We start from the raw sequence: 13733 nt of genomic DNA, 5'->3' as shown, positions 1-13733 counted from the left end.
AGATCTTAGAGGAACAGACTTAAATCAGATTGAAAACATCGATGGTCCAGGCCCGGCACTACGGAACAATCAAATTTCGAACAACAATGGCGTCGGTTGATAATCGCGGGCGTTCGGTTCACAAAAGACCTTTGTCAGAGCGCTTAACTTTTTAAAACATTTTTTTTAAACCGTTTCTGACGGACGCGTTAAGCCAGTTTAATTAAAATGAACTGTTTTTTTTCTGACGGTTCATAAAAATATTGTTGTTATAGAGGGTGCGTTTCGTTATTGCTTATTTGTCACATAATATTTGCTTTTGATCCGAAGGAATTAGGGAGGGGAGGGGTGGTGCGTAGATAATGGCTGCCGTTTCGAGGGGTGGATAATTTGATTTTTATTGCTACTGGTTACGAATAACTGGTGTAACAAATGGCTTAGTTAGTGGAGTTAATTCTGTTCAATTGTTACAATATAATGTAAAGTATTAATTTATCATTGTCAAATGAACTTTATGTAATTGTGGACATTAGGTACCTACCTACATATCGGCATAGATGTGGGTAATTCTCTCATTGAGTTTCATTTAACTTTATGTTTCTACGAAGAAAGCGCTGCGTAGGTGCTGCGGCTATCCGATATATTTGACGACCGGTCTGGTCTAGTGGATAGTGACCCTGTCTGCTAAGCCGATGGTCCTGGGTTCGAATCCCAGTAAGGGCATTTATTTGTGTGATGAACACTAATATTTGTTCCTGAGTCATGGTTGTTTTCTATGTATATAAGTATGTATTTATCTATACAAGTATGTATATCGTCGCCTAGTACCCATAGTACAAGCTTTGCTTAGTTTGGGGCTAGGTTTGATCTGTGTAAGATGTCCCATAATATTTATTTATTTATTTATTTTATGATAAACACACCTATCACATGAGCACACGTAGGTACATCACTTAACTAGATACCTAAATTGTGTTTTTTTTTCAGCTGCAACAATGTAATAGTAGGCAGAGTTGATAAATATTGAGTTGGTTAATAATAACAAAGATATGAGCTTCATTTCTATCTAATTAACGGTTCTTACAAAAAAAAAAAAACAAAAAAAAATATTTCGTTAATAAACCAAACAGATAATTTAAAAGCAATAAAGATGTTATTCTGACTCGTGACACTTGATCCCGCGCTATTAGGACGAAGATTTCATAACTTAGCGATAACCTCGATTCAATACCGTTTACAACGAAAACGTAACATAACGGGGTGACACTCGCGCGCTTGCGACGTTTTGATACAAAAACGGTTACAATGTGACTATCGCACTATTAAGCGTAATTATGAGCAGATAACTTAATTGTCTCATAATTAGCAACATTGTTGAATGATTTATTGTTTTTGCAGTTTATGCGTATGAAATATGTTATCATTTTGAGGTTACAATATCGCCACTGTATGTTGTTGTATAGCTTCTTAATTAAGTTTGTTTATCCAGGCAAGTAAGTTATCTTACTCAGATACCTAAAAATATTAAACCTGATAGGTAATAAGCTAAATGACTTCTATAACGGACAATTAAGACGATCGGATTAAACATAAAGAGTGCCCAGTACAACGGTTTTTTAATGGACTGAGTAATCCTACAATCCGTTAAACCTTTTAAGATCCCATACAAAGTTGTTCGGTTAAAATACGCCAAAGAAAAGCCAATTAACTTATTTCAAAAACCACGATCGGTACAAACAAAACGACAGTTTGTTCCTTTTTCCAAAAAGGACGTTCTGAATTCAAACGTTCCCGGATTACTTTTTTATTTTTTTAAACAAGCGCCGACAGACCAGAGATAACGTTATCGTAAACGCTGGTGTTTTGAGATAAATTCTTTTTTTTTAAAGTTTGTAAGTCGGTGAAGGATTAATGAGCCGTTTGAGATAAACCTACGGTTAATTGCATTGATTAAGCGTAAGCTGATTTTAACTGTACGTTTATAGTCAGTGATAAATTTAATTGCTACTTCGGTGAAGTGAATAATAGACACTGATTGAATACGGTTAGTAGGTAGGTGTGTTACGATTGGGGAATTATACTACCGTAAGAGATATAATAATTCTCTGCCAGAATACCGTTCAAGCTGAATTTGAAACTAAACCAGTAAAGGTTTAGAGAAATGTAGCATCTAAAAACTTACCTTACGTAAATGTTTAGGTATACAAAATGTTGCCAAAAAATGCCAACAGATTGTACTTAAATAAGTAATAGAACATTTGATAATATAGGAACATCAAATGATAACTACATACAATTATGCTACAAATGCATAATATATGTAAAAAAGTAGATGATACTTTAGTTACACCTGTAAATATTATCTGCAGCAACATATCTCAATAACAACCGGACCAATTTCAAGCCTATTTATAGAAGAGAATTTCAAGTAGCCACGCCTGTATTTACCCAGTGGCTAAGTATTTATCGAGGGCCTGCCGCTTAACTACTTCTCCTAAGAAAATATCCGTTGGAGATCTAAAATACGACTTCCTGTCGAGATGCTATAATTTGTTGATTCATAAAAGAAAAACACATTACTTGTCTTTGCTAGAGTCGGGTTAAGGTTTAGAATGGTAGCCGAGTCAATAACAGCGGCAGTTTTTTTAAAGTATTAGGTCAGTACAGTTTGTATAGGCAGGCATTGATAATTAGTTTACTCTAAAGGTAAAAGGGAAAAAAAAATTAAAAAATTACAATAAAAAGGTACCTAGACGTACGAAATTCAGAGCTTAAAAAAACCGAGTTATAAAAAATATCTATATCGATAAAAAATTGCGTCGAGGCCTAGCATTTTTGCCACAAGAGTGTTATTAGCTAGATCGGTAGGGGGTGTGAAGTTTCACATCAATCCGTCGCACCCCCTACTGGTTTTATAGGAATAGCGGGCAAAGGACGATGTTGAGATTTTTTTCTTTACTATTTTCTTGATTTATGTGTAACGAAACACGGAAAATATTGTTTTGTATGTTTTTCGCAAATAAATTAAAATGTATAAATAAATGATAACAGTACCTGCCTAGTTGTTAGGGCAACTTTGTAGTTTGTTATGCTCGTAAAATTAATTGACAATAAACTCAATTTAAAATCAGAAATGTATAAGTCAAATAAAAAAGCGATTGAAATCACGATTTAAACAAAAGTGGGATCGTTCCGTTCTGCTGGTCAAAATGCATGGAATATTTCTTAGAACATTATAACTGTGTAAATGATTCAACAACATAACTTTAATTTGACAGTTCGCCCGTTCAGCAAATTAATACGAGTTGCTCGACCTGTCAACTGTCAAGGCTTGACCAGCCAATTAAGTGGAAATCAAGACGCAGCTGCCACGCTGACATTTGTGTTTGACAGAACTTGACAGGTAGCGTGGGACTGGTCTGGCTTTTGTCTAATAAATACAAAATTGACTTTCCAGAGCTAAATAGTTGTTTAGACAATTTACACATTTTAGCAGTATGAAAGCAAGCATAATAATTGCATACTTAATAATAATAATAATATAATAATTCAGCCTATATACGTCCCACTGCTGGGCACAGGCCTCCTCTCATGCACGAGAGGGCTTGGGCTATAGTCCCCACGCTAGCCCAATGCGGATTGGGCTGGTGGTGGAAAAGCGGTGGTGGCCGAGTGGATATGACGCCCGACTTTCAATCCGGAGGTCGCGGGTTCAAATCCTGGCTCGTACCAATGAGTTTTTCGGAACTTATGTACGAAATATAATTTGATATTTACCACTAGCTTTTCGGTGAAGGAAAAACATCGTGAGGAAACCTGCATACATCTGCGAAGAAATTCAAAGGTGTATGTGAAGTCCCCAATCCGCATACTTACCTATATATAAAAAAACTTTTATGAATCTTATTTTTCCCTATAAGTAATTGACTGATAAAACTTTTAAATTTAGATGTTATGTGAAATAATTTCAAATCAAATATTTTTATCTTTAGCGCACGCAGTGACCGTCCTAAATATCCGAAACTTTTTAAGATCAGTTTATACTTAGTTTCATATATCTTTAAGCGGCAATGAAAATATAGTACCTACCTAGTTACCAATAGTTAATCGCAACAATGAAAAACCTACTAGGTAAGTAAGTACTTAATGTTGAATTAACTACATATTCCTATTTTTAGTATAGGTACTTATCAATGCATTGTATTCAGATACTTAATATTTTTGATTTAGGTATTACTCTAACCGAGCGATAATATGTGCTTACCTATCTAAGTATAGAGGAGAGGTAATATAAGTAATACATTGGTACCTAGTGTATATAGTGGGTAGGTAGGTACCTAAGTATCCACATTTTTTATAAGTTTTACTTTGAATTTTTTTTTTGTATTTTGTATACCTATTTATTTATGTATGTATTTCAGTTTAAGGGTAGTCGCCTAAGGTAAGTATGGAGATTGATCCGCTAATGTTATTTTTCATTTTGATCCACCCATACCTATTAGCTCTTGTTATTAAATATTATAAAACATGTTTTTTTTTAAATAATGAAGGTAATATAGTGTAATGTTTTAAATTGTAATATCTTTAATTGTAAATTTTAAATTAGGTACATATGAATAGATATTTCTAGACAGATAAAGGTATATTTTTATTTTTTAGCTTTTGTTATTTCGGGATATTTTTTTGAGTTCGCCGGTTAACCTAAGATTAACCCTCCCAAGTCCCGCGGGTCCCGCGATGTCAAGTCGGCGTCGGCGGAAAATTACCTCTGTACCGCACACGCGTTCATTCAATATATATTAAAAAAAAAATAAGCATTTGACATTGTGTACCTTATGCCTGGGACTTGAGGGGTTAATCAAATCTAGTAAGAAAATTTGAACCGATTGTAAGAAACGATGGTAAGGTACTCCTTTGAAATTAAATCAGATTTTGGTAGAGTTTCATATATTATGTCTGGGTCAGACATATTAAGATACATATGTACTTACATAAAATTCACTTCATTTAGTAAGGCTGAATTAGGTATGGTCTCTGACCTTTAATAAAGACAAAATTAGAAACTTACCCCCGGGAAACCTATGCGGAAATATCCTTCCATGTCTGTTGATAAGCCAGGGGTAGAGCTGGTACGACTCTCGAGGGACAGGTGCGGGGTGCGGCGGGGGGTGCGGGGGCAGCGGCGCGCCGAACCCTTGCTGCTGGTGCGCGAGGGCAGCCGCCAATGCTGCACCCTGGAAGTGCGCTAAGAACTGCTGGTGATGACTCTGCGCTTCCAAATAAGGCAGCCTCTTCAACTCGGGCGACGGAAACACTGCGGGCAACGCGCTAGGCCGCAACAGGAGCCTAGGAGACGGACTCCTAGGTGTCCTAGGAGACGCCACCGGCGACGGAGACCCCGGACTCGCAAGCGGCGGCGACGCGTGCTTCGGCGGCCCGCCACCCACTATACTGTCTATACTAAAACCGATCTTCGGCTTCGACGGCACCGCCAGCACAGGGGTCGGTGCGAGAGGCATCATGCTTTCACGAGTCACAAACACTTAGCACTGTCACAGAGCACAATCCATGGTGACGCGCGATACGAACGCCAACGCGGCGCGCGGCCGAATGACTACCGCGCCCGACGCCCGGCGAGGGAAAAAATAACGAACATGGATGCCGCGCGAGCGATTGGTCGGCGTTTTCCAATGGGCGTAGAGCTTGCATCTGAAATTTGAAGCAGCGCGTTGTCATTGGTTAGTTAGATCGGGGAGGTTGTGTTTGAATTTGGAATGCTTTCGCGATGGGCGGTTGGAGCCGGGAGCTTGCGTGTAAGCCTGCCGGGTGCGGGCGTCAGTCGGCGCGAGGCGGCGCCGGCGAAGGTTCCGCTTCGCGTTTTGGTCGGGTTACCAATCAATTAAGGCCCGGATTGGGCTTGCTCGTTTTGGGCCCGCTGCCTCCGCATTCGAAATAATACTTACACTTTAATTAACTCCGATAGTTTATTAACTTAATACCGCGAGATAAAGAATTTTTCAGCGATTTCTCTTAGAAACAATTAATTTGCAGCGCCCGGCCCGCCATTTTGGCATTTCTAATTATTTTTATCGTTGATATGAACCCGCATATTGTTGAATTATTTTATAATGAAACGCGATAAGGATTGAATTTCACGCAAATTTTACGCTATTATAAACTAAATAGTGTTTGGTAAATAGTTTGATTTTTTAATTAAAATTGTTTTGTGTTTTGTAGCGCTGTAGGTACGACTGTGATTAGTTATTGTTTGGAAAATGTATGCGTTCCGCCATGTTATATTCAATTACTATACATTATGTATGTAGATAAAATTACGTTGTGAACGTAGGTAGGTAGGTAGGCACCTACAGTCGCCATCAGATATATCGGAGCGGCCAAGGTGTTCACAATATCTGAACACGCGCTCTAACGCCCTGACAATAGAGGCGTGTTCCGATATTTGTGAGCACCTTGGCCGCTCCGATATATCTGATGGCGACTGTACAACAAGAACAATAGGTACGTTAGGCAGGTAATTTAATTACCCAAATTCTAAATAAGATAAGACCTATCAAAAGTCTAAATTTAAAAGCATTTTTTTTTTAAAACATAAGTAATTATTATTAGGTACAGTATATAGTACATGTATAATAAGGACCCTTCAAGGGCGCAGCAATCTTATAATTAAATAACAAACTGTAGTTTAAGTAAGATTAGATCGTATAGGAAGATTATATATTATTTAAGTGGTAATTGTGACGTCCCATGGTCAAAGGTCAAACCCCAGTAATTTACAATAAATAAGCTATTGATAACACAAAAGATCAACCTCCTAAGTTGTGTAGTTACAGAGATATTATTTTTTGAAAATAATGTTGTAAAATGATAAACTTCACGATAGAGAAGTTTTAAGTTTAGCCGCCTATAAAACTATGTTCCTGAAGTAAGTTACATCTCTCTGTGGTCGCTCCCTCATGACTGAGGATCGTGGTCATCGGTGGATGTGTAAGTTACATAGTTGACTATAAATAATAATAAGTACTTTAGACTCCTGAGATTTAAAAAATGTTGCGACTTGTTCTGTAATATAAATAGAAACCTTTGATATCGACTGATTTATGTGTAAGTACCTACACCTATACTAACCAATCTCTTGAAAATAAAGGTTTGTTTCATTTTCACGATTGATTGCAATGAGCTCTCAAGATTTAAATTTATCTATTAGAAAACGACTCTGAGAGGCAGTTTAAGCAAAAAAAAAATATCGATTTAGACGTGAAAATGTAATTTCTGTCGTTTTCATGTAAAATCACATAATTGAATATTTTTTACTTTTAATGTGACCCACAATCAATTTTTCTGAGCACATATGAAAGATATTCTGGCATTCAAATGAAATAACTCCTAAAACCGCAACTAAATACTATATTTAACCTCTTATGCCGTTTTATATAAACTTACACCGACGACCGGTCTGGCCTAGTGGATAGTGACCCTGTCTGCTAAGCCGATGGTCCTGGGTTCGAATCCCAGTAAGGGCATTTATTTGTGTGATGAACACTAATAGTTAGGGAGGCGAGGTAGCTAAATGGCGTAATTCAACGGCGCCGTCGAGACCTATCAAAATCGAAAGATAAAATAATTTCGAAAAGAAAAGCTCGTATGGCAAAAACCATTTTAGCGGTGGGTTTGGCGTGTACGGTTTTTCAAAAATGTTAAAAAAAACAGTTACTTGGGCATTCTCGAGCGCGTCAGATATTCATACTACGTATGCCCCGAGTGCCTCTGATAACAACGGTATACTAATCTGCCGGTTTGCGTGGTGGGGGTAGGCATATAAAGTAGTCAAAAATGCAAAAAAAAAAATTTACTCGAGCGCGTCAGATTTTCGGAAGGGGTGTTAAGTAGGCCCCAAGGAAGCTTCCTTTAAAAAAACTGACGATTTCGGCGTGACGATAAGTTACGATGAATTTTTGAAAATGCAAAAAAAAAAAAGTTTTTTTGAAATACTCGAGCGCGTCAGATTTTCATAGGGGAGGTTTATCTCGGTATCCTGAAAGCATATTTTTTTAATCTGACAAAAATGTTGGTGGGTTCTCTTAATCTGACCGAAAAAGGTTTTTTGGTTTTTGTTTTTCCTTTCTTTCTCCTTGATAAAACGGGGAATTTAAGAATGACAATAAAATTACCTTTTTTGTTTATTTAAACTTTTTTTTTGTAAAATGTATCGTTCGCGACTTATATGCCGCAACGCGTTCTTAGGAAGACGAAATGGCTCCTCCACACTTCCGGTCATGCGGAAACCGGCAGATTTTGTATTTTTAGTAAGTTTTAGATTATATTCTTCAAAATAAAAAATAAAAAAATCGCGCTCGAGAATGCCGGATTAACGTTTTTTTTTTTACAAGTTCGCGACCCTATAACTCGGCGGCGTCAAGGACTTATCGTCAGATTAGTTAAATTTAGTCTTTAAACACTAAAATCAACCCCCAATATCTTAATCTGAGGCGCTCGAGTATTTCAGACTATCCATTTTTTTTTACTAATCTGATCGTCTATCCTAGGCGCGCGTCACTACATATAGAGCTAAATACTTTACAAGGTTGTTCTATTAGGTCTAAGGTATCTCTCATATCTTAAACTGCCACGCTCGAGTATTGCCGAAAATTCCCCTATTCGCCTCCCTAACTATAATATTTGTTCCTGAGTCATGGTTGTTTTCTATGTATATAAGTATGTATTTATCTATACAAGTATGTATATCGTCGCCTAGTACCCATAGTACAAGCTTTGCTTAGTTTGGGGCTAGGTTTGATCTGTGTAAGATGTCCCCTAATATTTATTTATTTATTTATTTACATAACAATAACGGTCTTTGCTCCATACATTTAAGAAAAGGTACCTTATGGTTATAAGTTATAAATTTAATAATACATCACTACAAAACGTCAATTACATTGAAGTTTATCTTTTATGAATTGAAAATCTTAATTTACATTAAACTGCCACAAATTTAATTAGTTCCTCGTCATAATAATCTTAAAAAAGACCTATAATTTGTATGTTTCCGAACGGTCCCCGAGCTGTCAGGCTGACTCTGAGACCAGCTGATTTCAAATATTGAAAATTAATTATATTTTTAGTTTGAAATCAGAGTTATTGTGAACTTTAATAGATTTAAGTAGTAAAGAAACATTGGTTATATAATTTATGTGCAATTGACGACGATACATCGAGTATTTACTGGACTTTGGGGCGGAACTACCTAGCTGTCAACGAGTGATCGCCGTTGGATTTTCGTGTTTGAAACCGGGAGAGTATTTTGTTCTATTTTACTGTTACCACACTGTTATTATTATATTATACCATATATTACTTAGTATTACATTTATACAAAGCTCATTGTACAGCCGTGAGCAACGTCAAACCACAAATACATTGGCTCAGTGCAGTTTATCTTTGCTTGACGAACTAGTGGAAGTAAAAGTTGAGGCAAGGCACATTCGCCACAGACACAGCCCACTACTGACACACTGCATACATCGTTCACAGACACAGCCCACTACTGACACACTGCATACATCGTTCACAGACACAGCCCACTACTGACACACTGCATACATCGTTCACAGACACAGCCCACTACTGACACACTGCATACATCGTTCATAGTTCATATGTTCTAGCTTTCATCTCTCTTGTCTTGGCAAAATTCCACTCTCAATTTTATTGAGATAAGTACTCATCCTTTATTATTTACACCTTTCAGAAATCGCGACAAGTGACAATGACCACCAAAAGCGCTGCCAACACTCGCAAGGCAACTGCGCGCCAACTAGAGATGCAACTGAAGACTACTACACAAGATCTACAGGAGTCGAGGGACTTGTCCAAGCAGTTGTTGCAGGATAGGGAAACAAAACCGGTTAAGTGCGAGTCGGACTCGCGCACGAAGGGTTCCGTACCATAATGCAAAAAAAAAACGAAAAAAAAGCAAAAAAAAAACGGTCACCCATCCAAGTACTGACCACTCCCGACGTTGCTTAACTTTGGTCAAAAATCACGTTTGTTGTATGGGAGCCCCATTTAAATCTTTATTTTATTCTGTTTTTAGTATTTGTTGTTATAGCGGCAACAGAAATACATCATCTGTGAAAATTTCAACTGTCTAGCTATCACGGTTCGTGAGATACAGCCTGGTGACAGACGGACGGACGGACGGACGGACGGACGGACGGACAGCGAAGTCTTAGTAATAGGGTCCCGTTTTACCCTTTGGGTACGGAACCCTAAAAATGGTACCAATTTACCTAATCACAAACTCAAAAGTAGAGTCTTATTGCTAATTAGGTACCTAATACGTTATGATGTATCTAAAGGAATGAAATCTTCCATATTTTCTTACAAGAATAGGTAGGTAGAGTCAGACCAAGACAAGACTGCATCAATTTTAATAGCACAGCAGTGCAAGTGTGTTATTTATACGTTATAATTTCATAGAAAAACACTTGCACTGGGCGTGCTATAAAAATCGTTGCAGACCCGAGTTGCAGACCTGTCTTGCTCTGACTCTACCTATGTTACTGCTGTCTAATGTCTAATCACCTGACGGCATGATAATGACAGTGCCCTGTATCTATCAATTGCGTGGTGTGACACTTATTTCATCATATGTAGGCAGCCCTCCATAATACGCCAGTTGGAACACTAAGGGCCACTTGGACCATCCCACTAACTCGGGGTTAACCGGTTAAACCGTTAACCCAGCGTCTAATTGTACTGGTAACCATGGTAACTCCAGGTTTAACCGGTTAACCCCGGGTTAGTGGGATGGTGCAAGTGGCGCTAAAAGTACCTACAGCATGTCTAACTCTAAAGTAGAGTTCAATAGAAATTGCGAATTAAATGTAACCAACCAATTTGTAATTTCATTACTTTGTCTCTCGCACTTCGCAGTTTTATTTAGGTATATCATACATATTTTATAGCAAACTCGTTCGCGTATTTCCTGTAGACATCGCACATTTAAGGGAACCAAAGCTAATTTTTACGCGGCACCTTTCCAGGCCGGATACATTATTTTAGTACTTAAGACTTAAATAAGAAAAACGGGATATTTATGTACCAGAGGCTTTAACTTTTATTGTATTGTCCACAGAAGGGACGTTTTTTTTTAAATGTGTTGCCCTATATCAATTTCTAGTTAAAATACATATACCTATTTATGTTAATTAACTAATGTTTCAGTGAAAATAACCTTACAAATCATAGATTATAATATTAATATAATCTAAGATTTATCATCATATTATGTATAGGTATACCTATGTCAAATGTTAACGAAATCTGTCAAGCTATTTAGGTAGTATTGTCTTCGGTTACTGCGATTCATGAAATTGGACTATTTTAACGGAGACCCGTTGACCACAAACGCTCTACAAGGGTTCAAAACGTCGGGATGTATTTTATATTGGCACGTATTTAACCGGTCAACTAATTAATCGAATTTGGGTAGTTTGAAAAAATAGAAATGGGTACTAAAATTAATAGTTTGGCAACAAAAACGGAGCCTTAAAATATATCAATATGAGTTGTATTTTAATGCCGTTACAGCTTTTGATTATTTTTAGGCAGGTACCAAGTATTTATTTGGCAACTGAATTATTATATTGGAGACCATTTATGAAGCACATTTTAAAAAGAAATCGGCTATCTATTAATTCAAAAATGAAGTTCTTTTAAAATATTTTGGTTGGTCATTACACGGTCAACCTAACACGCTCCTCCTCGCTTTGCTCGTCGTCGCACCTATCTGTTGACTCTAGCAGAACACAGTGGTAACTATCGAAATTAGTAATTAAAAATTTAAAGATCTAATGGTATAATGGCCATTCGTTTCATGATTAGAAATTTCGACTATAAGTGTACTGACTAGTGATGTACCGACTACTGATTTGGCCGACTAGCCGACTAGCCGACTAATCGGCGCTCTAATGGCCGATTAGTCGGCCGACTAGTCGGCTAGTCGGCCAGATCATTAGTTTCGTATAAGTTCGGGTGAAAAACAATAGTTTTGCTCCTTTGGTTGCGCTATTCGTCATATTAGCTTGGCTAAAAGGTGTTCTCTACAGGTTCAAAGACCTATCACAAGAATCCTCGTTCAATTTCTGTCTTTAGTTCTTTTATTTTGCGATCCTGTGCAGACCGTCAGTACAGCTTGTAGGAGGTATTTCTAAGGCTCTATTTCCCGTACGTAGTCGCCAGTTAAGAACCTATCCCCTGTGGTCAGCGTCTTTACGTAAAACGTGCCCTGTCTAAGTCCCTAAATTTTGCAATAACATTAAAAGTTCCTCATGGCTCCACCATAAAAAAAACGAACTTGCACATGAAATTACACGAGAATCAGTTGAGATCGACCTGTAGAGGAAAACACCAACCCACCAACATACGATAACGATCAAACGGTCAATTATATGAACAAAAGTTTTCGTTTGCACCCTGAATAGGTATTTTAGTAAAATAAACATAAAACATATGGTAAACAATGACTGTTGATTTATTTATTTCTGTTTTTCTTTCGCTAATAAAGTACCGACTAATCGGCCATTTTTGCCGACTAGTCGCCGACTAATCGCCGACTACAAATGTGGCCGGATAGTCGGCTTTCCCGACTAGTCGGTACATCCCTAGTACTGACCATTACGTATTGGTAAATTAATTTTAGGTGTTTTGTGTAAAAAGTGACCAATATTCATTAAATTTAACTGCTTTCGTGTTAAAATACTACCTTAGCTGAAACGACATGCTCAGTTATGACTATAGTTGATTACTTAGGTGTGAACAACTAGATGACAACTAAATTTTATGATCGCTTTACAATATTAGTTGCCAATTTATTGTTTTAGTCGCCAACCTATCACTTTAAGTTCCCTATATTTTTTTTGGGTGGCTTGATTTTGCTGCCAGTTTTTTTAATAATATGATGCTTATATTTGAGGCTAATATATATTTTTTGGCGCTAAAATATGAATGCACAGCCAAATTATATTATTACTAGATGAAAACCCGGCTTCGCTCGGGTAAAATAAATAATAGTAATAGGTAATACTCATTTTAAATTAAGTAATTATTTACTTTTAGACTTCATACCTTCATCAAGGCGGTTACAAACCTATCTCATCTCAGAAAACTTTAAATCCGTAACATACAATCATAACTCGAAAAATTTACTATTCCGATAATTATATCTAAAAACAAATATGTAATTAAAAAAACCTAATCCGCTTTTCTGGTAGCAGTTCGGTTCTGTAAGGATCACAGTTCTAACCTGACCCACTTTTCTGGTCGCAGATCGGTTCTGTGAAGGCCGCATTTATAACCTAGCCCACTTTCCAATCTCAAAAGAGGGAACCCTTTTGTACCTACCCTTCATGGCATTAAAGTATAAGTATGGAAATTATCACTACTATTTCATTCTTTAATATTAATGCCTATCCGTTAATATTAAATTCGTTTACAAAAAAAAAACTGAATAAGTGCGAGTCGGACTCACCCATCAAGAACGGAACACTTTTTAATATTTGTTGTTATAGCGGCAACAGAAATACATCATGTGTGAAAATTTCAACTGTCTAGCTATCACGGTTCATGAGATACAGCCTGGTGACAGAGGGACAGTGGAGTAAACTGAAATAAAGGTTCCGTCACACCGGCGCGATTTCAGAGCCGGGCCTGAGCGTTTTATATGAAAAAGC

General features: G+C 37.3%; 2 protein-coding genes across 2 annotated transcripts in view; one reads left to right on the top strand and one right to left on the bottom strand.

Annotated features, from left to right (window-relative positions):
• LOC134801158 (homeotic protein empty spiracles) overlaps positions 1 to 6242 on the bottom strand; it is a 50815-nt gene extending 44573 nt beyond the window's left edge. Inside the window, exon 1 of the mRNA XM_063773700.1 lies at positions 5048 to 6242. Within this exon, the coding sequence (XP_063629770.1) occupies positions 5048 to 5501 (454 nt within the window). The 5' untranslated portion in view covers positions 5502 to 6242. The remainder of the gene's footprint in view (positions 1 to 5047) is intronic.
• Positions 1 to 13733, top strand: part of LOC134801353 (claspin-like) — a 416093-nt gene that overhangs the window by 184650 nt on the left and 217710 nt on the right. The gene's annotated exons all lie outside the window — the stretch shown is intronic.

This window comes from Cydia splendana, chromosome 21, assembly GCF_910591565.1.
Source record: "Cydia splendana chromosome 21, ilCydSple1.2, whole genome shotgun sequence".
NCBI classification, from domain to species: Eukaryota; Metazoa; Arthropoda; class Insecta; order Lepidoptera; family Tortricidae; genus Cydia; species Cydia splendana.
The sequence above is the reverse complement of the archived record's forward strand: the minus strand, read 5'-3'. Positions and strand labels throughout refer to the sequence as shown.